General features: G+C 47.8%; 2 protein-coding genes across 6 annotated transcripts in view; both read right to left on the reverse strand.

Annotated features, from left to right (window-relative positions):
• IQCH (IQ motif containing H) overlaps positions 1–192 on the reverse strand; it is a 71,768-nt gene extending 71,576 nt beyond the window's left edge. For both annotated transcript variants that reach the window (XM_086849653.1, XM_086849633.1), the window contains exon 1: positions 26–192. The gene's annotated coding sequence lies outside the window, so the exon portion shown is untranslated. The remainder of the gene's footprint in view (positions 1–25) is intronic.
• SMAD3 (SMAD family member 3) overlaps positions 183–24,036 on the reverse strand; it is a 67,402-nt gene continuing 43,548 nt past the window's right edge. For 2 of the 4 annotated variants that reach the window (XM_086849671.1, XM_086849669.1), the window contains 8 exons: positions 18,818–19,011; positions 17,871–17,975; positions 17,097–17,171; positions 16,299–16,349; positions 10,806–11,018; positions 9,045–9,182; positions 6,739–6,883; positions 183–4,426 (listed from right to left, as the gene is read on the reverse strand). In XM_086849671.1, coding sequence (XP_086705797.1) covers positions 4,303–4,426; positions 6,739–6,883; positions 9,045–9,182; positions 10,806–11,018; positions 16,299–16,349; positions 17,097–17,171; positions 17,871–17,975; positions 18,818–18,902 — 936 coding nt within the window. In that variant the 5' untranslated portion in view covers positions 18,903–19,011 and the 3' untranslated portion in view covers positions 183–4,302. Of the gene's footprint in view, positions 4,427–6,738; positions 6,884–9,044; positions 9,183–10,805; positions 11,019–16,298; positions 16,350–17,096; positions 17,172–17,840; positions 17,976–18,817; positions 19,012–24,036 lie in introns of all 4 variants that reach the window. The other 2 variants (XM_086849670.1, XM_023933775.2) reach the window with 1 other exon arrangement.

The following is a 24,036-nucleotide window of genomic DNA, read 5'->3' on the forward strand; positions in this document are numbered from 1 at the left end:
CAGCTGTAAAAGACGAGGGTCTTACCTGTCACTGAGCTCTTGTGCGTTTTCCTGGGAACGACCTTCTCTGCACAAACCTAAGGAGCTGCTGTGTCCCAGTTACCGTCATGGCAACACCCAAACTGTCAATCTGTGCCCTTAAAGACATTCCTCCAACAGCCCGATCAGCTCACGAGCCTCAGTTTTCAAATCAAAGTTTATTAAAATGTCAAAATCAGACCTTACAGTTCCACATGGAAAGGGGAGGGCGTACATGGGACAGTTGGAGTAACGAACGCAGGAACGCTGCGGGGGAAGCAGGAGGGGGCACAGCAGGGCACGGAGCAGCAGGGAGGAACTCCCAACTCCCACAGCTCCCGGGGATCCCTGCAGGGCCAGGCCTGCACTCACACCCCGGGGCTGCAGCCAGGAGAGGAACCTGGAGGGGGCACAGGGGGAACCAAGCAGCTCCAGAAGGGGCACGAGGTGAGCCAAGCAGCTGTGGAGGAACAGGGTTTGGTTTTTAAAGCCTCATCAAAGCCTCAGGAGCACAAAGGGCCTGTCTGGGACCCTGACTCGGTGCAGCCTCTGCACCGCGGCTCCCGAGGGCTCGGGGCGCTTTGTGCTCAGCTCTGTTCTCACATCATCAACTCCTCATTTCCAGCAATCGTCAGCAAGGAGCAGATGGAGTATTTAATACTCTGAGTCCTTAATTGCCCCTTCTGCTAAAAATTAAATATTGGATTCATCTGAATATTTGAGAAAGACACATAAATACAAAAGCAGATACACAGTAAAAAACATTGAGCTTCTCAACCACGCTGGTCAGGCCACCACTAGAGAGGGCCTGGTTCTCATCCCAGCTCAGCTCAGCCATGAAACTCCATCCTCCTGCCTCGCCAGTACCTCAGAGAGCCAGGAGAGCTCCTGGATGCTGTGGGACGTGGCTGAAATCCTTCACTGGGCTGGGTTCTTCCTGCTTTTCCAGTCAGGAAGCAGCTCAAGGCACAGGTGTCACCACTTGCTGCCTGAGCTGAGTCCAGAACATCCTTCACCCTGCAGGGTTCAACTACGCTGATCCAATGGGGAGGAAGCTGTGAGTAACTCAGGGGCTCCCTCAGCCTTGTCCTGGCACACAGGGGCAGCCAGAGCTCCTGGGAAACACCTTATGAAGGGATTTCTCCATCTTTGCGCATATGCACACTGATTGCTGGAGATTAATTCAAATGGACAGCACTGGATTACTCCTAAGACAAGCTTAACACAAAATACAACCTGCAATTCAATACATGAACAATAAACAGATCACCACAGCCTGGAAAGCACTGGGTGCAGCCACACCAGAGAGTCAAAGGTCCTGCTGCTGACTCTGGAGGAACAAAAATGGGTGAAATCCTGTGAAATGAGCCCAGCCTGCCATGAAATGAGAGGATATTCCAGCCTGGAGCTGCAATCTGCTCCCATCCCTTTGAGCTCCACACCAAAGCTGCTTTAATCAGGTTCTAGGAGAAATCAAACAAAGCCTCCCGTGCCCTCAGGGCCCTGCTGCCTCCAGAAATCCCAGCCCAACCCCTGCTCCCTGTCCTTGGAGGCCACAGGAACTGGAATTCACTTCCATCTGCAGCCCCTGCAGCTGTAACCGTGCAGGGCAGTGTGGACACAACTCCTGGGCTCACCCCAGCCCAGCCTCATCCCCTCCTGTCACTCCAGAACCCCCAGAGCTTTTACAAATCAGGGAGCAGCAAGCAAAGGGGAGAGAGGAAATTAATGCTGCACTGGAGATAATCTCCCCTCGAGCTCACTGCACTGCTGGGCCAGCTCACATTTCCCACTGGAAGTCATTTTACTTAAGGGATGAGGGGAGAATAACCAAAGTTTTTATGCATCATCTGAATCCTGAGTTTCAAAAGGCCTCAATTAATAATGGTCAGCAATTAATTATTCTTTAGCAAGGAGCTGCAGCTCTGGTTCCCAGTGGAAGTCCAGGTTGGCTGAGGAGGTGACTCTGTGTGCAGGTTTCATATTAAAGCACAATTTAAAGCTGGGATTTATTCCCACTCGTGGCCCCTGGATCAGGCTGGGCTCCTGCTCACAGCATCACCTGTAATCCCTGCCCCTGGAATTGCAGAGGACATTTCTGTGGTTAATGCAGGAGGCACAGGAGTCCAATTTCCTCTGTGATTATGAGGACAATAACAACAACAACAACATTTGTCACCAAAATAAGACACTCGTGGAGGAAACCTGGGGCCATTTTACAGAGCAGATCTTTTCCTCTCTCATTTAAACAACCAAAAGTCAAATATTTCTACAAAATTCAGGATAATTTTTTCTTTGCAGCCATGACAGAAACCTGCATCTGAACCAATGCTGAACCAATCCACGGTGACAACAGACCCGCTTTGTAAATGGCCCAAAAAAATCCTGTTTTATACAGACCTCTTCCTGCCCCAGTCTGTGCAGTCAGAGGCGTAACTCAGATCAGACACATTGTAAAATTTAACAAATCAAACACCCTGAAAGCCTCCAGTGCTGCTTGTGCTGCACAGAACATCTCCAGTCCAGACTCTGCCAGAGGATATTCCAAAGTCCTGCGTCACCAGAGCATGTCCACCACTGAGAGTCATTTAAGAATTTACATTTCAGATGTTTAAACAAGAGAATTCCTCATTTCTGGAAGGAAACTCCCCGAACCATCCCTTCATCTGCATTTCAAGCAGCAGCAGTGGCCTCTGGGATCTGTTCTGCTGGCATCTGGTCCCCTCAGCTCCGGGAGTGGTGGGGCTTGACAAACCACGAGAGGCTGGCACAGGTCTCAGAGGAACGAGCAGGTGGAAAAGGAGGTGCCTGGAAATTCCTGGTGGGTCTTTGATCCAATCAGTTCCCCCGGTGGATCAGGGCACTCCCACTGAAGTTTACAGGACTAAAGCTTTATCAAAACCATCCTCAAGTCCATCCCAGTCAGTCCTTCCCACAGCCACATCCAGCTTGTTTGTCTTTCATAGATAACAAAAACAAGAAAAAAAAAAAAAGATTTCCATAGGAAACTGATTATCACTTTCTCCCCTCCCCCTCTAATATTTTGGCACAAATGCATAAGATATTCACTGCAGATATAAAGAAACAGATAATTGGACAGCACTGACAAAGTTATGAGACTTATTTGGCAAATGTGAACCATAAAAACAAGTGCTAAGGGTTTTTTTTCCAGTTGTGGAAGTTGTTTGCCATGACAGTTGCTGCAGGGATAAAAAATATTAAACAGTCTGGAGCATGTATGTTTAAAATGAACATTTTATAATACAAGTAAATACACACTCTCCCAATTTCTCCAGGCAAAAACACATCTTAGAGCATTTTCATCAGCTGGAACAAGTTTCTCACAGAGGGCTGGTTGTGTCTGAGATGTCCTGGCTGCTGCATGTGACAGCACGGGATCCTCCCTCCTCCAGGGGTGCTCCACGCTGGCAGCCAGGCCCGGACATTCCATCCCTGCTCCCCCTGGACACCCCTGGGGCTTCGGGAGAGGCAGGGAACACAGCCCAGCCCTGCTGCAGTTCATGCACACAGGCTGCAGAGAGCAGAGCTTGGGCTGCTCCAGCCAGGGCTCCCCATGGGACAATTGCCCCTCAGGGAGCAGCAACACCAGGAGGAGCCTCAAACTGGGCCTTTTGCTCCGTGTGAACCCAGGCTGATCCATGAGGGCACCAGGAAAGGCCTCCTTGCTGCAAGTCCAGCGTGGAAATTCCTTCCTCTTCGGAACCCTCCTGGGGGAATTCTTCAGGGTGTTTGAAATGCCTCCTTCCCCCTGCTGCTGCTGATCCAGTGTGGATCAGGTGGGTGCTGAAGGAATGCACGAGCAGGAGCCATCCCGCAGTCCCACGGGCTCTGGTGTTCCCATCCTGGAGTTCCACGAGCTCTGCTGTTCCCGGGATGCTGCAGGAGCCTGGAGTTGTGTGAGGGAAGGGGAAGTTTCCTTGGAGCTGGGACGGCTCCTGTGTGCTCACACAGCCCCAGAGCCAGGTGGGCACTGCCTGCTCTCCACTGAAACAACTTCTCCAGCTCCTTATCCTCACAACTCCAGCTCCAAATTCCAACTGCAGCGGCCCCAGAGCATCCCGTCCAAAGTGCCGACAGTTTCAGTGGAAGTGGCTTAAATGGGTATTTAAAAACAACAACAAAACAAAGAAAACCCACTTCTTTTTTGTTTCTGAAGCAGATTTTTTTTCTCATCGCTTGAGTAACTGGGGAGTTGTTTACTATGCCTTTGCTAAGGGTTTTCCCGAGTCTTTGCTCCCGCCAGGGGCCCCTGGAGGAGTTTCCTTAGGAGACGCTGGAGCAGCGGATGCTGGGGGAGCCCATCTGTGTGAGGACCTTGTCCAGCCACTGCAAGGGGCCGTTGAGGTGCAGCTCGATCCAGCAGGGAGTGCTGGTCACAGTCTGCCTCCTGCCAGGGGGAGAGAGCACACAACACCAATGTGACCCACACAACTCCACAAATGGAAAGGTTTCCCAGCTCCTGAGAATTCCTCCCTGCTCACACAACCATCCTGGCCAAAGGAATGTCTCTCCTCTGGAACAGCCTCTGGCCTGCGCTGCTGATTTCTTTTAAAAACCCACCTTTGTCCCTTCATATTTGTTACAATCCCACAGGAGCAACTTGCTATTTACTGCTCAGATTCCTGGGAACAGGCAGCTGATTCCCTGAAGGGAAAGGAAGGTTTGATCTAAGCAAAATCCACTTTGCTTTGCAGACCTTTCCTAGTTAGACAGCAAGGTCTGTGTTCACCATTTATGTTCAGTTTCCCTATGCACAAGACAAGGATATTCACTTTTTATTGTACCCTTGGGTTTTAGTAAAACATGGAAAAGCTGTGAAGAGTTCACCCCAAGCCCTTTGGACACAGAGATGGGGAGGAATAGAAGGAAGGGGAGACCAAGACATGGAGCCAGGGCTCTCCCTCCTCTGCTGAAGCATGGCTGAGGGCTTGTTCCAGGTAGGGACAGCTGCTGTGGAGGAGGGAGATTACAGAGCAGGAGAAACAGCCTTGCTTTACACCCCAATTTCCCACAGAAGCTGTCCTTGGAATCTGTGGGACCCAGGGACCAACCAGGGGTGAAAAGGGGACCCCAGTGCCTGCAGGGCTGCCCTGAGCTCCCACCACCATCCCTCTGCCTCTCCATCACAGGCTGCTCATGGAATTGGCTGCTCCCCCTTCCCTGCACCAAATCCCTGGCACAGAGGAGCATTAACACCCCCTAGCCAGACTGCCCAAGGGTGAACCAGGGATCAGGAACAGCACTCTGGATGCTCCCACAGGAACATCTCCATCTCTGAATCAGATGGAGTGCTCTGTGGCAAGGAGAGGCGGGATGGGGAGAGCAGCTCCGGTGTGAGCGCAGGCTTTCCGTGCTCCGGAGCCCCACGGGGATCCCTGACTTTCCGTAAGTCACGCTCGTCTGGAGCTCATTAGGGCCTGGCTGGGAGCCAGCCCTGAGCTGCTCTGGCCCGAGCTCAGGACGATTTCAAAACAAAATGGACTCCAAACATCTGGAGAAATGAAGAAAGTGGGAGCAACGTGCGGGCCCCGGGCTCCAGCTGATCCTGAGGCATCTCCCCCTCCTGCACAGCCGCGGGAGCAGCCCTGGAATGGCAGCGACCCCACGGAGCTTCGAGTAAGGCCACAGCTTCAAAGGGGGCAGAGTCAAATATTTCCACATCACTCTGGGCTTAAATCCTCACCAGCTTTCCCTCTCAGAAAACAACACCCACTTTCCACTGAATTTCATTTCCCCTGCTTGTACCATCCATCCCTGATTGCTCTCCCTCGGATTGCGCTCACCAGTGGGGTGACAGCAAAGCTGTGGAATATTCTGTTCCCACAGCATCTCCAGTGTCCCTGCGGGGTCAGAGTAACCACATCACCCATCCCACACACCAGACCTCCTGCATCTCCCTTTTAACCTCAGTATTCACTGGGAAAAACAGTGATCCTGCTGCTCCTACATTCTCCCACTTGCCCTATGGCAAACCCTAAGGACAGGATCAGGAAATTTACCTATCAATTTAACTATAATATTTAACTATAATTTTGCAGCAACTCTCACTGTTTTTCCAAATAGAATTTTTTTCAAGCCAATCTGCTTTTATTTTAATCCCATTAGTCCCTGATGAAAGAAGCATTAAATCCAACCCATGGGAAGCACTGACCCTACTTCCACAAGGGCATGGAGGGACAGGACACAAGGAATGGCTTCCCACTGACAGAGGACAGGGTTAGATGGGATATTGGGAAGGAATTCCTGCGAGGGTGGAGAATCTGGCAAAGGGTGCCCAGAGAAGCTGTGGCTGCCCCTGGATCCCTGGAAGTGTCCAAGGCCAGGCTGGAACAACCTGGGACAGTGGAAGTGTCCCAGTCCATGGCAGGGGTGGCTTTAAGATCCTTTCCAACCTAAACCATTCCAGGATTCTATAATCCTGTCTTGACAGAAGTGCAGTCTTAAGGCACTCAAACTAACCAACACACATCTAATTTCAAGGAAAAAACATATATTTCCTACCAGGACCACATGGATTTATCTGTGTGCTCCAGGTAAAGCTCTTAGCTCCTTCCAGGTGTACCCCACAAAGACCAACCCACTCCCGAGAGCCACAGCCCCCCTGTGCTCCTGCCCAGGCTGAGGGGGCTGAAGGGGAGTGACAGCTCTGTCCCAGCTGGAGCTGAGGGCTGCAGGGGCAGAGCCCTGCTGGATGCCCACCTGTACTCGGCGCCCCAGCCCTTGACGAAGCTCATGCGGATGGTGCACATGCGCGTCAGCTGGTACACGGCCTCGAAGCCCTGGTTCACCGACTGCGCCAGCAGGGCAGCGAACTCCTGGTTGTTAAAAATCTTCAGGTTACAGCCTGGGGGAAAGGACACAGCAAGGACAAGGCATTGGCTTGGTGGGGTTGAGAATTCTGCCTTTTTCAGAGGAACTCCAGGCTGATTTCCCGTGTCCTCAGAGCCCTGAGACAGGAACTGAGGCTGCCACATTTTCACAGGAAGAAGGAAAAGGAGAGAATTCTGAATGCTGGAGCCCCCCAGCAGATTGTGACTGGAGAGACCAGGCTTGGGATCCTCCTGTGGAACTTCCTTCTCCGTCCTGGACACTATTTCCTTCCTATTGTAATTTAAAGCTTGACTGTGACTGAACACTCAGCAGCAGAGATCCCTGCAGGACCTGGAGGGGAGGAATGCACAGGCTAAACCCAGGAGCTCCCTGGTACAGGATTGAAACGGAGTCTGTCACAGAACGGGGAAGTTGTGAAGTGAAACCACTCTGACACAGCTCTGGGGGTTAAAGAGGCTGCCAGGGCTGGTGGCAGGGCTGCTCCTGCTAAAATCCGCTCTCCAGTTTCACTGTCACGTGACAAAGACTTCCCTTTTAAAACTGAAGTTTTTCTCCTGATGTTTAGCCCCAGCTAAACAACTGAGAACAACTTATTCAACTGTTCTTAGGGGAAAAAGGTGAAATATAATAACATCCTTCATAGTTTAGATAAATAAATTATGCCCCACTCTTATAAAAAGTGTTTCTCCGTTTGCTTTCTCCCAGATAACCATAAACAAGTTAAAACTCTGAAACCAGGCACTCAGCTAAGACTCATTTGGGATTAAACATGGGCCAAGGCTGAAAAACAACATTTGGAGTGGGATGAATTGTGTTTTGCTAAAAATCACTTGTGAGCCTCCTCTCCTGGGCTCATCTGGTGTGGAGCAAAGGGTGACCACAGCAGCTGCAGGAAGCACTGCCCACTTCTGGAACCAGGGAAAAGCCCAGGGGCTGCAGGCTCAGGGAGTTTGAAGGGTGAAAGTGTCAGGGCCAGGCTAAGCTCAGGGAAGGAGGAATAAACTCCAGGAGGATCCCAGTGCTGGATCCCAGCCCCCAGGAACGCTTGGGAACAGGTCTCTCCATGGGGAAGTGTGGGAATGACTCAATTCTGTCAACAAAGCATTGAAGAAACTGCTTCAAGCCCAGCAAAGATTTGAAGAAGAGGCAGCAAAAGGCTGTGGCAAAAGTGGGGAAAGCTGGCATCCAAAAACTGCGCCTGAGCTGGGTCCCAAGCGGAAATGTGGGCTTTTCATGTCTGCAGATGCTGACTCCAGCCAGGGTGGACTCCTGTGATGTGGTAGAGAATTAAGTCATAATTTGCAGCACTGGCAGCTGCATCTGAGAAAGGAAAGCTATTAAGATGGGCCAGAGCTTGGAGCGTATGGATCTCCTCTCAAAAGAAAAGAATTCAAATATTTTTAAACAAAGAAGTTCAGTTTTTAAATATATACAGGCTTTTAACTGTAAAAAAGTCAGCTTGTGTAAGCTGAGCTAAATAACCAAATTCCTTTTCAAACAGCATCTCCTCTCTTACCAGTTTTTTGCATTTATCTAACAAAAAAGCCTTTTCTTCCCAGATAGGTGAAATAAATTAACTTGTAATCTTTCAGAAAAACTTTAGACTGTAACCAGAACAACAAGCTGTCTGCAGATGTGATTTCTTTAGTACAAACTAATTCACACAGAGGAGGGAGAGAGACCAGAAAAAAGGGAACAATTTACATCTATTATGGGTGAATCTAAATTAAGAAAAATTTCCTGCCATTACTTAGAGGCACAAACTAAATTATCAATGAGTCTATGAGATAATTATAATACAACAATGGACTGATAAAACACTGAAGGAACAAGTGGTAGATTCTACTCTAGATTCTGTTGGACGAACATAGTGTAACTATTGGAGCAGCTTCCTTCAGCAGCACCTCCATCCCTTAGGCTATAAAAATGCCCTGCTGCAATTGTCAAGCGGTTTCTAAAAGAGTAAAACAGATTTTTCAGGGAATTTGTGGACTCCCCACCCCTGGAAGCGCTGCAGGCCGGGCTGGACGGGGCTTGCAGCAGCACGGGAAGGTGCGGCAGGGGATGTTCCCACCCAAGCCAGTGTATGATTTACGGAAGGCTGGATGCTCACAGCCATCCCCACAGGTGCGAGGAGCAGAGCTGTCCCGGCAGGTGCCACATGTCCCCCTTACCTGGCGGGATCTTGCAGACCGTGGCCGGGTGCCAGCCGTAGCGCTGGTTGCAGTTCGGGGACTGCACGAAGATGGCGCTGTCGCTGAGGCACTCGGCGAACACCTCCCCGCCGATGTAGTACAGCCTGACACCGCGGCCTGCGAACACAGCCGGGGGTCAGAGGGGAAACACCGGGAAAAGCACCGGGGAAAACTGACCCCGGGGCCGGGAATGCTCCATGAGGAGGGAAAACACCGGGGAAAACTGACCCCGGGGCTGGGAGAGCTCCATGAGGAGGGAGAAACTGAGCTTGGGGCCGGGAGAGCTCTGTGAGGGGGAAAAACTGACCCCAGGGCTGGGAGAGCTCCCTCAGGGGGCAAACACCAGGGAAAACTGCCCCAGGGGCTGTGAGAATTCCCTCAGGGGGGAGAAAACTGCCCCAAGGTGCTGGGAGAGCTCCTTGAGAGGGAAAAAACTGCCCCAGGAGGTGGGAGAGCTCCCTGAGGGGGAAAAACACCAGGAAAAACTGTCCCAAAGTGCTGGGAGAGCTCCCTTTGAGGGGGGAAAAGACTGACCCCAGGGCTGGGAGAACTCCTTGAGAGGGGAAAAACACCAGGAAAAACTGCTCCAGGGCTGGGATAGCTCCCTCAGCCATCTCTAAACCTGCAGCTCAGCTCCCAGTGATGGAAATTCTGTCCCACTGGACATTCCAATAAACTGCTCCATGGGCCAGGTGAGCTGAGGGAGGCAGGAGCACCCATTCCAGCTGGAATTGTTCCTCCAGCCCCAGCCAGGTCTCTCCAAACTCACGCACACACTGATACTTTCCATATGAATGTTCTATCAGTTAACACATGAAGATCATAATTTCTTCTGAAAGTCATCCCAGCTGGACACAACTGTTTGGGGATTTACTCAACGAAAAATCCCAAAGCACTTCCAAATCCTTGCCTTTTGCTGGAGATGACTTTGTGTACAAGGACACATGAATTGCCCATAGGTGTTTACACAAATCGTTAAAATCTCAGTTAATAAAGGAACAAAGTTGAATACATTTTGTTCCTCAAAATAAACATTTGCTGTGGTCTCACATTCCTGTTTGAAAGTGCTGTTTTCATCCTTCCACAGAGCAGGAGTCTGCTGCATTTAAAATCTGATTTCTGAGTCTTGGGTTTTGGGGATTGGAGTATAATGATCTTCAAAACAAGTGAGGAAAGATCCTCCTATGCAAGAGGGAGGATTCCCCTATTGCTCAGGAAAGGGGAGCAAAATTAGGACAAAAATCAGGTTCATTTTTGATAGGAGTCAGCAGAAAACAGCAATTTACTTTTAGCAAAATTGCAGAAATTTGGGATGTTCCACTTAATGCAAGTTTCACTGAAAACAAATTGGCTGGGACCTTGCAGGAAAAGTGGAAATTGAGATGACAATCAAGTAACTCAGTTTCCACTTATAAAAGGTCAATCAGAAAATAAAAGTGCGGGGAGGGGCGGGGGTGGGGAAAGAAACACACAAAATTATCCCTGATATCCCTCCAGACAGAGTGTGTGAAATGGTTTAAATTCTATGACATGCAGCAATTTTAGCGTTCCTCGGTGCATTTTTGTATTACTACGTGCAAAAACAAAAATTAACGTTTGTTAATTTGTTCCAGCAGGGTGATCAGCCTGCTGGAATCCACGGATATTCCCACCCAGGGCTCTAAACCTGCTGGTTTTGGGGTTTTTTTGAGGTTTTTGTGGAGGGGGTTTTGTGGGCTCTGCCCTTCCCCACGGAGTTACCGATGTGCCGCCTCGTGAGCTCCACAGCCGCGTTCCTGTTGACGTTGGACAGCAAACCCAGGCAGAAACGCTCCGAGTTGGAGGGGTCAGTGAAGCCATCCACGGTCATGGAGGGCTGCGAGGCGTGGAAAGTCTCTCCCACCCTCTGGTTGAGCTCGTAGTAGGATATGGAGCACCAGAAGGCCGGCTCGCAGTAGGTCACGGGCTGCAGGTCTGCACCAAACAAACACCAAATCAGCAAGGGAAAAGGGGATGAGAAAAAAACAAACCCCACCTGGTCTGGGATATTGTTCTGCTTCATTCCTCAGGCTCACTTCAACCGAAGTTTCATTTGAATGGACCGAAGCAAGGAGGTGACATCACCCCTGGAGCTTCTGGCATGTGGAGTGATCACAAATAGTCAAAGGCATTACTGACTCAGTAAGTGGGGTGTCACTGAGCGGCCTCACACTTGGGGGAAATTAAATAAATAAACTCAGCTTTACTATGAAATGTGAGATCGCTTTTAGGTAACCAGTTCCTTAAAGAGACAAAGAAAAAGAAGGAGCAGAAAATGTTGGAAAGAATAAAGCACAACCTGCTGTGGATAGCACAGGTGTGCTGCACCCTAAATCTGTGCACTTCCAACCAGTAAATGCAACTTTCCTTGTCACTCACCCTGCTGTGACCTCTCTGGCACTGGTAAAACCAGTGGAGTCTGAAATATGCCCCAAAATGCCTTTAACACTGGCATCAAATTTAAAACCCTTTTTCCCAGTGCACTGGATCTCAAACCACTGCAGGAAAATCCATTTTTCCAACAGGTGAAGGCTCAGCTCTTCCCCCGGGGTCCTGGTTTGCCTCGTGGACCAAAGCCAAGGGGGGCTGGAGCTGAGGAGCAGAGGGAGCTGAGGCAGCCTCAGAAGGCAGGGTGGGCACTCAAACTGCACTGAATGATTTCACTGCTCCCACTGAAGCTGAGGAGACTCCAGCAGAGCTCAAGTCAAATTTCCTGGAAATGCAGCACAAGGAGGTGCCCAGCCCTGCTGAGAGCCAAGCTGAGCAGGGGATGTGCAAAGCAGACCCAGCCAATTCCTAAGTGCTGTTTCTCACATCCAGTGCAGGAGAAGAATTCCCTCCAGCCCCAGTTTATCACTTCATCCCCATTCAAATGGTGCTTAAAGACAGAACAGAAGAGCTCCCATCTGGCTGAGGAGTTAAGATCAAGCAGCAAAACCCAGCTTTTTCCATAGGTTTTCCCATCTGCTGCTCCTGCAGGGCTTAGGAGAATGTGGGGCTTAAGAGATCAACTCCAAAAAAATCCAAGACAGGTTTTTACCACCCCAGCCTCCTCTCACACTGACCAGGGTCTCTGCAGGGCTTTGTGAATCTTTTCTCCTGTTACTCCATAACCTTCAGGCACACGTTGGAGCAGCTAAAAGACACACTGGCTTCCTCTCCACTGCTGGAAGAGTTCCCAAAGTAGCCAATAATTAGGAAAATCACTTTGGTTTCTGCTTTGTTACAAGCTTTGCTGACAGCAAATAAGGAATTGAATAAAAGTGCGTCTGGGGAATTCTGTAATCCTTAGCAGGCTTCAAAATCCATGCAATTTGGAGCTTACACCCATTCCCAGCTTCTTTTACCTGCCACTTCCTCACATTTTAATTTTACAGCTCAAAGCAAGCCCCTCTCTTGATATAAACAGATTATTTCACACATCCAGGAGTGACACAAGTTTACTGTCCCTGCCTTTTTCTCCTGCATGGCACATTTGGTTTTCCCACTGGAAATGGCCACACCAGGCAAGTTTTTCCAGTTCATTTCAGCCCCAGAGCTGTGGCCAGCTCAGGACTGCTCTGGGCTCGTGGCCCCAGCGCAGTTTGGAGAGAGGCCCAGCAAACACCAGCTCTGCCCAGAGCCTCCCAAGGTGAGTCCACCCACCAAAGAAAACAGATCAGTTCCACATGACTGGGCTCTTACTCCACAGCAAATGCTTTTCTAATCAAAAGGCTGCTCAGCTCCAGAAAAATCAGCTTGTGTTGATCCTTAAGTAATATCCTCAGGTTCGTGCTATTCAAGTTATAAAAACACTGAAACCTGTCCAAGGTTTTGTGGTCCTTTCCTTCAGAAACCATCTCCACCTGGTTGGGGCTCAAGGGAACAGTGGATTCCTCGCTGAAGGATGTACAGAAATTTTACTTCTGGCTTATCTGCAGCTTGAGGAAAGACATAAACCAACAAATACTGGTTTGAGGAAAAGCTTGTCTCTAAAAACTGCAACCAAGTTTTTAATGATGCTGCTTTCTCCTGTGATTTGTACTTTAAAACTTCAGCTTAAGCTGCTGTGGGATGGGCAAGTTCCCTTTTGTGTTAGAGCTGTCCTAAATACTCATTTTCAATTTATGGCTTCAGTGTTCAGGGAAAAGGAAGAGAATGCAGCTCTGCTAAAGCCAAAGAACCCTGTGGGGGTACACAATCAATGAAACAGGATACATGAAACCCAGGCAAATCCTGCCTGAATCATCTCTGCACAATTTCAGCCTTGACTCAGAAACAGCTTTGCTGTCAGAAGTGTCCCCTGGGCCCTGGGATGGTCCCAGTCCTGCATCCTCCCTGCCAGATGAAAGTCCTGGGAAAAATCTGCTGCCTGCTCTGCTCCCCCCCTCTGAGCACAAGGGAAGTTGTTACCCTCATTTCAGGGAATGTGTTTGATCACCATGTGGCTCAGAACTCACTGAGAGATGCTTCCAACCATACCAATCCCAGTTCCCTCCTTGGAAACGAGGAGATTCAGAGAGGTGAGTGCTCCCAGGGAAGGGCTGGCTGTGTCCTGGGACAGGGGGACCTGGATGTGATCGTGGCCATGTGCTCATTCCTCTGACAGCTCCTGCGTCAAGTCTTTCTGTGGAGCAATCCCTGACAATGGATTTCCTGCGCTCCAAGGGACGGCCCCCTCGGAACAACAATGTGTGTGTGACCACAGGGCTGCTCCTCAGCCAGCCTGAACTCCCTGACTTCATTCCCAATGGCCACAGAATGCTGGCAACTCTCCTTTCATTTTGTTTTTTGTATTTCCCTCAGTTCGTGTTTCAGCAATAGGGAAGAGATCCTTGGGTATCTGTGACTTCCACTTAAAGCTTATGTTTGACAACTGAAAACTCGACAACTGTAATTTGGAACCAAAACTCAAACACTTCCAACTCCAACACACAAACTGAAAGGAGAATGGAGAAAAAAAAATCCCAGTATGTTACCTTGTAATGCTTTTATGCTTGGGAATGGGAAGAAGAAATTCCCTGACCTCCTTCCATCCCACATCTCTGCCTGACATGGAAACCCTGCCCTGCTCCTCGAGGTAACCCTGGCGTCACACTTGCTTTGCTCTGTGCTGCTTTATTGCCTCTGGAACTCCCTGGAATACGGCCATGGGATTTAAGTCCGAAGTTCAGTTTACACAACATGAACTGTCTTAAAAGCTTCAGGTAGTTCTGCTCAAATAAACACAGCAATCCTGGGATATCATTTTCTTCACGGCAAAGCTGGAAATGCCCTCCCTCTGCTCGAGAGCTGAGAAACTCCCTCCTCACACACACTGCTGTGGGGTTTGGATTTCTGTTTTATCTTCTCCCCAAATACACAGAGAAAGCCTCATTAGACTCCTGCAGAGCAAAGTCCAGCCCTAGACAGTGGAGTTCTGCTGAAAGTCATCCCAACACCAACAGCTCCAAGAGGAGAGGACAGAGAGCTCCCCCTTCCTGGTCTCTGAGCACCAGGCTGAAGGTGTGGTTTCCCTGAGAGCAGCTCCTTGCTGCAGATAAGACATTTACAACACTCATGTGATGACAATTTTGCCTTTGGAAGCTTTTAAGTGTGGCTCAGCTGCTCTTTCATTTATTATTTCGTAGCTTCCTCAAAGGCAAAAATTTACAATAAAATTAAAAGCAACAAGAAGTTCTTCATTTGTGGAAGCTCCTGCCTGAGAGCAATAAATATGGTTTGCAAGAATTTAAAGGTGTTTTTTAATGCTGTTAAATTAAACTGCTTCTCTGCTGTCTGCTCCTCAGACTACAAAGAGATTTCTTGTGCTTTACCAGCTTCACCTGCTCCTTTTTTTTTTTTGTCCCCAGACAGCACCTGAGACATCTGATGTGTTAACAACCAGTGTCCCTGTTAAGGATATTGGGGGGCTGTTTCCTAGGAACTCCTTTCTGCCTTATGTAAGGCAGATACCACTTGCCAGGTTGAGTTTCTTACATGGAACTGGCTTTTTATTTTTAGGTTTGAAAAAAAAAAAAGAAAAGGAAAAATTGCAAGAAAAATATCATCATCTCCCAGGCAGCACACTGGGAAAAATGAAATAAAAATGTCTCAGTCATGCATTCTCTTCTTGAGCTGCAGCAGTTAAAGAAATAAAAGTTTTGTGTCACCATGGCAATATTAAAAAAAAAGAAATCCTCTGTTCAACAGCCCCAAGATATCCACAAGTCAGCCAATGACTGACAAATTTTGGAGCAGTGTCAAAGTCCTGTGTGCCAGGATTAAAAGCATATGTAAACTTTATGGCCATGGTTATTCCAGAGGAGTCTCAAGTGGGCTCTGTCTGCTGCCTTAATGAACAGTTGGGGAGCTGATCCTGCAGCCAGGCAGAGCTGGGAGGGATTTTTATGGTAGAGCAATTCCAAACAGGGCAGGAGCTCAGAGTGATGGAGATCAGAATGAAAATAAAGGGTGGAACTTTAGAGATAACAGAGGTGCAGCAGAGAGAGCCACAAAAGCTCTCATGGTGTCTCAGGTTCAGCTGCTCTCCCTTCTCCTCAGGGTTCCCCTGTTTGGTGTCACAGGTGTGGAATGAGTCAGTGCCAGCCATGGTCTGACAGAGCCCTTGGGGCTGGAATGTGCTCCCTGTGCTCAGGATGGAGCTGGGGGGAAAAACAACTCCAGATTGCAGAGGAACTTGAGTTTGGGTGAGGAAAAGCAGCCAGAACAATCCTCCCCTGCATCTGTGCTTTGTGCATCTCTCCCACCCACAAACACCTCTGGTGCTCCAGCAATGCCCGTGACCACTCCATTCACAGCATTCCTGCACATTCCCCACTCATTTGGACTCTCCAAGCCCACACCTACCAATCTCCTCCACTTCTCTCTGCTCAGACCATGCTCAGTCTCACAGAATCACAGAATTCCAAGTTGGGTTGGATTAAAAGGGACCTTAAATCCCATCCAGTTCCATCTCCTGCCATGGCCAGGGACACTTCCACTATCCCAGGCTGCTCCAACCTGGCCTTGGACACTTCCAGGGATCCAGGGACAGCCACAGCTTCTCTGGGAATTCCATCCCAGCCTCTCCTCACCCTCCCAGGGAACAATTCCCTGCTCCCATCCAATCCAAAGCTGCCCTCTGGCAGTTTAAAACCATTGGAGTACTGTAAGAAGTGCACAACCTCAACAGCATCATTCAAATGTCACCCTCTTGACTGTAATTACACCCAGCTCCCAACATCATGTGCTTACCCAGATTGTTGTGTGCTGGAGACATGGGGTTTGGTGATAAGTTTGGAGAACCTGAAAATCAAGATGGGATAATTATTGCTAAGGAATCTGCACCAGGAAAAAACATTCACAGGATCTGCAGTGCTGCCCAGGCTTGTTGGAGGGACAACCCACTGCTCACTGCAGTCTCATTTTTGACACTGCAGCTTCTCTGATGTTTATTACTCCTTCAAATATCACCCTGCTCCCCCTTCACTCAAGTTTAACCCCTTAATTTTCCAAGCTGAGCAGCACTTGGCTGTTTTAGTTTCAGGTATCATCCTGACAAACCCAGTTAGCTGGGCATTAAAGAGCTTGGGAGTACACTGCCAGACAAAATAAATTAAAACCAGAACACTTTAATATCCCCAGTCTTGCTGGGTTTGGGACAATGGAGTATTGGATCAGGTTACACAGATCTGACCAAAAAGCTGTCAGAATTTTATCCCCACTCATGTAAATCTGCCACAAATTCTAGGCCTGTATTTTCAATATCTGCACTTGGATGTCATCCCATGGAGGCAGACAGGTGGTGCAGCCCATTTTCACTTTCACACTGTTCTGAGCTCCTTTCTTTTTATTTTTTTTTTCTATAATGAGGGAAATCCATGACATCTGAACATTAATATGGGCTGTTTGAACAGAATACATGGATTATTTGAACATAAATTAGGTACCCTCATTCCAAACCTGGCTACTCCTTTCTGTGGCGATGAGAGAAAACCTGATCAAGTTCCTTTGGGATACAGCCACTAAATTAAAACCCCAAAGGTGACTCACCTGCATCCATGCTGGGGTTCATCTGGTGGTCACTGGTTTCTCCATCCTCACTCAAATAGCCTGGAGGAGGGGTCTCTGGAGGCACAAAACCATCACACCGTCAGTGCAACTGAAAAGTCTGGATTTTAGGCACCAAAAGCATTCACTTGTCATTCACAAGGAGCTCAAATTCTTTTTTATTACTTTTCTTTCTCAAGCTGCTGAAGGGAGGAGCCAGCACAGCCAGGGTGATATCCATATTTGTGAATAACACAGGAGGGGGAAAACAAAAAAATCCGGATTTTCAGTCCCATGAAACTTTAAGCCATGGAGGGAGTTTTCTGTCCACATATTTCTCCTCTCCTGGAGTGCAGCTGCATAACTTGTCCATGCAAATAAGGTGTAAATTGCTTGTTAAAGAGATACATAAATAGAAGAGCTCAATTCCATCAGAAATTTGGAGAGTTTTACACAAAATGGCTGAATTTCATTCAAATCTCAACCTGGTAAGGGAACATCCAGTTTAGATTTCACAATAAACCAAGGCTGTACCACTGAATGAAGAGGTGAGTTTCAAACCAACAAAACAAAGCCACAAACAGCCCTGCTGAGCGCCCACATTTACAATTTCCAGCTATTTCTACACTCTGTAGCTCCAGAAGAACGATGGAAAGGAAGATTCCCAGAAAGTCTGGGATTCCCAGTTAGGATTGCCAGTGTTCTCTGACCCTTCCCTCTGCTCCCTGTATGGAAGACACAAGGTACCTGGAATGTAGTTGCTCTGGGGCTCGATACCTGCAGGGAAGTTAGTGTTCTCTGGGATGGAGTGGCTGTAGTCATCCAGGGGTGGGAATTCGGCCGGAATCTCCGTGTGCCGAGGCACCAGCACCGGAGGCAGCACTGGGAAGGGAAGACAGGGAACAGCTTTAAAAACAAAGTGAGAGTAAGAGCAGAAAACGAGGAGAAACCAGTTTGGAGTACGAGCTTTAAATACACGGAATACAAAGGGGCTCGTTAAGGGACAGGATTTGGTGTTTGCCTCTGGAGTAACAGCAGCAGGTGAGGAGGCTGTTTATTCCCAGCTGGGAATGGGACAGAGCTGATCTGAGCACATCTGGTCTCTCTGCCCCCTTGCAGCTCTGCTTGAAACACCGTTTAAGAGACGGTGCACCCCACGATTCCCAAGGAATGAGTTTCCCAGAGGATGGAGCAGGCAGGTGGGATTAGCATAAACATCCTGCCTGGCTCTGCAGATCTGTGCTGACATGCAGCAGAGGCTCCTGCAGCTCCAGATCAAAGTCTCTTCCCGAGGCAGGAGCAGACTCCAGAACAGGAAGCTGGGAGCTGTTCTTAGACCCAGCTCAACAGTTAATCCTTAATTTAACCCCAGCAGTGAGAGATGCACAGAACACTGCTATGGTTCCTTCTGTGAGTTATGTGCACACAAGGCCACACTGGGAACCTGGAACCTGCTCTCTGGGGTTTCATTGATGCCCAGCGGTGTTTTCCCTCTGAGTGCAGGTTCATAAAATATTCTACTCCATACAGTAAGGGATTACCACCAATAATAGACCCACTTTGGGAATGCCCTTGGAGATGCCTCCTGCTGCAGGAGAGGCTGAGGAGAGCAGGGATCCCCTGGGAACACCCTGGAGAGGCTGAGGACGGCAGGGATCTCCTGGGAACACCCTTGGAGATACCTCCTGCTGCAGGAGAGGCTGAAGGCAGGGCTGTGGTGCTACCTGGGGTCTCCACTCTCTGGTAGTGGTAGGGGTTGACACAGACTTCGTCCTTCTTCATGTTGAAGGCGAACTCGCACATCTCCATGGCGCGCAGCTCGTGGTGGCTGTGCAGGTCAGGCCAGCGCCACAGGCGGCAGTAGATGACGTGGGGCAGCCCCTTCCTGTGGGACACCTGCAGCCGCCCATCCAGGGACCTGCAGAGGAGCACAGTGAGGGTTGGTGAGCCTGGAGTTAACACAGGGCCACGGGGGTGGTTCTATCCCAACGCGGTCACCAACCCCCGGTGCTGCCAAGGCTGCTGGTGCCCGTCTTCAGGGCAAGGATTTACCTTCAAAAGCAGAAAAATTATGGAATCCCAGCCTGGTTTGAGTTGGGAGGGATCTTAAAGTTCATCCAGTGCCACCCCCTGCCATGGCAGGGACACCTGTCCAACCTGGCCTTGGACACTTCCAGGGATCCAGGGGCAGCCCCAGCTGCTCTGGGAATTCCATCCCAGCCCCTCCCCACTCTCACAAGGAACAATTCCTGCCCAAGATCCCATCTAACCCCACCCTCTTTAAGTCTGAATCCATTCCCCGTGTCCTGTGCCTCCATCCCTTGTCTCAAGTTTCTCTCCAGCTCTCCTGGAGCCCCTTTAGGCACTGGATGAAGCATCCACAACAAATAATATTTGTTTCATACAACAGCTCTGCTCTGGATTTACTTTTGGATATCTGGATTTTTTAATTTTTTCTTTACTATTTTATGGTTAAGAGGGAGAGACAAAAGCTATGGCCAGTAAGAACACGACAATTCAGTGGTACTCCTTGAACGCTGGCAGGTGTCCTGAACAAGCAGGGTTTGCACAGCTCTCAGCCATCTCTGCTGGCTTGGAAAGGTCTTACATCTTAAAATGTGTCTCAATAAACCTGGACTTTGAAAACACAGATAGATAAATTTAATTGTGACAAAATCAATATAGATACCTTTTGTATAAATGTATCTACTATGTCTATATAAAGTTCAGGAACCTTACAAACAACTAAGACTTCCAGTTTGATTTTCCAAGCTGCAGGTTAAAAGCAAATAAAAGAGTTTTTCCAGCATTGCTTATTTTTATTTTTACATCTACCCTGTGTCTCTTCCAGCTCGTTTTTCACCCAATCCCATCCTCACCCCAGAAGAGCCTCTTCCTAGCACTGGGAAGCAGGACAAGAGTTTTCAACTCCTCTCCAGCAGAGGAAAAAGCTGGAGCAGGGTCTCCTCCATCCTGGATGAATGGGAGCTGCCCCCAGGCACTTCCTTTGAAGTCTAACCCTTCATTTCCCTTGCTTTTCCTAATGACCCAAATGAAACACTTCAGGGCTTTGTTGAAATTAAATATTTCTCTTTTTTAATTTGTCAAGGAGAGAGAAAAATAAAGAAAATTGAATTTTTACTTGGAATTATTTCCCCCTGGTTCTTTGTGTTGGCAGCTGAGTTAGAAAAACAAAGCAAACCCAAAGCAAAACACACAAACAATTATTCCAAAGAGGTTGGGCTCATCTTGGCTGCCCTAAGAGAGTTTTCCCAAAAGTTCCTCTGGGGCAGAGCTCGGTACCACACACACCTTTGCAAACACTGCTACAACAACAGGGAAGGCAAAACACAACTGATTCCAACAAACTGGGGAATATTCCCAATGAGAGTGCCAGTGGCTAGACCTGAGCTTCTGGGAAAGGTGGGAATTTTGGTGTTGATTTCACTGGAGCCAAGACTGGAGTGATGTGACCTCAAAACCAACCAGGTTGGAAATTTTTTTTAAAAAATATGAGACAGGAATAAACCAGGAGTGCTTCTCCATTCCCCTCATCTTTGCCTGCATTATCTTGCATCCAAGTGAGGAAAAAAGAGAACAAAGAAGACTCAGAGAGAATATTCTGAGTGTCCCACAGTAGGAGCTTTATTCCTGCTCCCAGCCTGCAGCAGCACACAACATCGAGGATTTGGGTTGAGCAGCTGAGGGAATAAACACAAAATGTGTTTAACTTTGGGGTCATTTTCAAGGATGGGGCTCTCCCTGCATTCCCCTACAACAAACTTTCCAATCAGCTGGAGGGGAGAGGGCTCTGCCCACAGCACAGAGATGGAATTCTCTTTTATCTGAAGACTTTACAATGACAGAGCCATCTGGTTTATTTTCAAACCCCGCATCCTCCCCCTCTCCCTCCATAAGAGATAAGGTAAAAGGAATATTTCCCCAAAGCCCTGGGGGTCTGTTGGGCTTTGCTGGTTGGGAATCTCTCCTCAGGCTCCTCACTGAGGGACCTGGGACAGAATCATCGTCCTTGGGAAGGTGGCTGAGGAACAGAGCAGCTCCACATCACCTGCTGTCCTCCCCAAGCCTCCAGGAACATCTTCCTCAGCCCTCAAGGAATGTTTTCTCCCACGGAACACTCCTGGTGTGGCTCAGAGGGGACAGGAGATGAGAGGAGCCAACTCTGCTCAGGGCAGTCACCCATGGTGACCCCAGCACATGTCACATGAGCCACCCCATAATAAACACAACTTCTCCCCTCTCCTGGTCCTGTTCTGAAGCACAGGATGATCCCAAACCATCCAGATTTCATTAAAATTAGCAGAATAACCCCAAATTTCCCTTGGGATGCTGAACTGTTCCTCCCTTTTGCCTTTCCTCGAACCAGCCTGGCCTGAGCAGCTCTCCCTGTACAGCTGCCTTCATACATTTATTATTCCATATGATTTAACAGGATTTCTTTTGAAATTATCAATATTTTTGGACCAAAACGTAGCACTGGATTGTTCTCTAAAAAACCAGCATAATGTATGTTTTGTCATCCAAATATTCCTACACTGCCATGAAGTCCTTGAGAACCAAAATGCCCCTCAGGCTGAGCACCTTTAGGATGGATCCATCCTTAAAAGCCATTTCCTAGGGAAATTTAGCACACAAATCTGCCTCTCCAAGGCCAAAAGCTGCTCAAAGAGCAAAGGGCAAGGATGAAGCTTTAATAACAAAAGCAGAGAGGGGAGGGAAATAAATGACAGAAACATTGAAGCTTTATTTTTAAACAATCTGAATTAAACAGGAGAACATTGCACAACCTGAATTTGATTTCCAGGCCTGATTGGGTTTTTTTTTTCTGCTTGTTTGGCGTTTGTTGTTGTTGGGGTTTTTCTGTTGGGTTTCTTTTGTGGTTGCTTTTTTTAAGTGTATTTAATTTGTAAGATCCAGGATTGCGAAAGACAAAAAACCCACCCCACGGTTCTGAAAGATTTTGGTTATTTTATTTGTTCCTATTTCAGCATTTTGAAGCTATCTTTAGATGGATACTGAAACTCTTCCTTGCACCCATTCTCCTGCTTTAAAAGCAAAGCTGAAATCAGGAGTGTACAAAAAACAGGAGTGCAAATTAAGGAAAGTGATCTAAACAATCAAATATTTTTGCCCAGGTTGGAAAAATTCAGATTTACTCCATTACAGATCAAATCCCTTCCCTACCCCATCAGTTTTATATCCCTGTCATTAATCTTGCGAGAGAGCAAAATGCCTGAAAAACTCAAGTATCCAGTAACAGCAACATGTGCAAAAAGGGAGAAGGAAAAAAAGGAAAACCATCAGGAAGAAAAATTGAAATTATTCATTTTAAAAGCCACAAGCAGGAGCTGGTTTTTAAACCCATGACTAATAAGTCACCAGTTGCTCTAAAATTCACCAAGAACTGTGGCCACAGGCTGTGATTTTCTCCTGACTACAAAACATGATAAGTAGCTCCTTACTGGCCCTGCATCTGAGTTACAGCAGGAAAATTAGCATTTATTCTTGTAGCAGAACCTGGCTTTTGTGTGCAGAGCTCTGCAATATCCACAGGGCTTCACTGAGCAGTTGGATAAAATCTCAACTTTCCCCCAACAGCGGCCAAATCAACAAGAGGCAATAAAAAAATGACCCATGCAGCACATTTGTAACTCCAAAGCCGATCCTTTGCCATTCCTTTCCCCTCAATTTGCTCAGCATCACTGAATTTTCCAATTTCTGGGGCATTTTTAACAGTGCTGTCATTCAAAGTCTGGAAATAGAAGTTCCCTGTGTCAAGTTGAGGTTTGCAATGTGCTGCCAGAGAGGAAACTAATCATGAACACTCCTGTTTAAAATTGATGTATTAAAATAATTAATAAATGCACAATTTTCAACGTAAGAGAGTTTTTACAGCTTTGAAATGAATGGAGTTAAAGGAATTTCCCAAAGCAAAAGAGAAGTTTGTGGCAGAGCCAAGACCAGAAGAAAAGAATGAATCTCTCCCTCAGTACTGTCAATGATCACCCCAATTTTGTCCTCCTAACTCTCTCATCTGGTTTTTTTTCTTCCCACTAAAATCCTCTTTTGGATTTGGAAGGAAACCACACATCCTTTACAAAACCACCTACAGCATCAGCTAAAGATTTTAAAGAGAAATTCCTGTTTTCTCTGCTCAAGTCTATTTTGTTCTGCGTTTGCAAAGGAGATGATTAACAGCAAAATTATTGATAGCTCTTGTGTAAATGAATTTTCAGCTGCCCCTTCCCATCCCAGTCTTTGCAGCCTCCCCTTCCCCCTCTGCAGAGCTGAAGAACTCCAGCCCTGGGAGTTGATGTCAGGATCAGATTATGACAGCATGAGTCATTTATTAAGATTCCAGTAAGCTCTTTAGCAGGTGCCTTGAGACCGTATTTTTCAGAGTCTAATTTCACATTCAGACATAAGTACATTTTATTGGTTTACCATAAACTCACTGCCCATTGTTGCTGCTCCTGGATCCACAGAGCCTTGTCCTCCTTCCATTCTCAGTTTAATTTTGATTTCTTTAAAGCTGTGGAGAGATCTCATTTTCTCATAATATCAGCTAATTTTTCCCCTGTATTTTTTACTGATCTCTGTTATTTACACCTCTTCCATTTCTCCCCCAGCTACAGGATATTGGTTGGTGATTATCAAACCCAGCTCTCTCTCCTCTATTTTTAGCCATTTTGTAATTTTATGCCCCTCTGTTTCTTTCAGCTCCTCCTCTTCCTGATAGCCAGGAGCACAGCAAACAAATCAGATACCCCAGAGACCCAAACACACCCTCCTACCCCAGAAAGGACAGAATATATCCTAATGCTTAATTAAGGCTTAATCATAAACCCAACTCCAAACTTCCTAATATAAATTCCAACATTTCTGCCTTTTCTGCAAAGAAAATAGGGGGTAGAAGTGAAAT

Source organism: Cyanistes caeruleus, chromosome 13 (genome assembly GCF_971803275.1).
Source record: "Cyanistes caeruleus chromosome 13, bCyaCae1.hap1.1, whole genome shotgun sequence".
Classification (NCBI taxonomy): Eukaryota; Metazoa; Chordata; class Aves; order Passeriformes; family Paridae; genus Cyanistes; species Cyanistes caeruleus.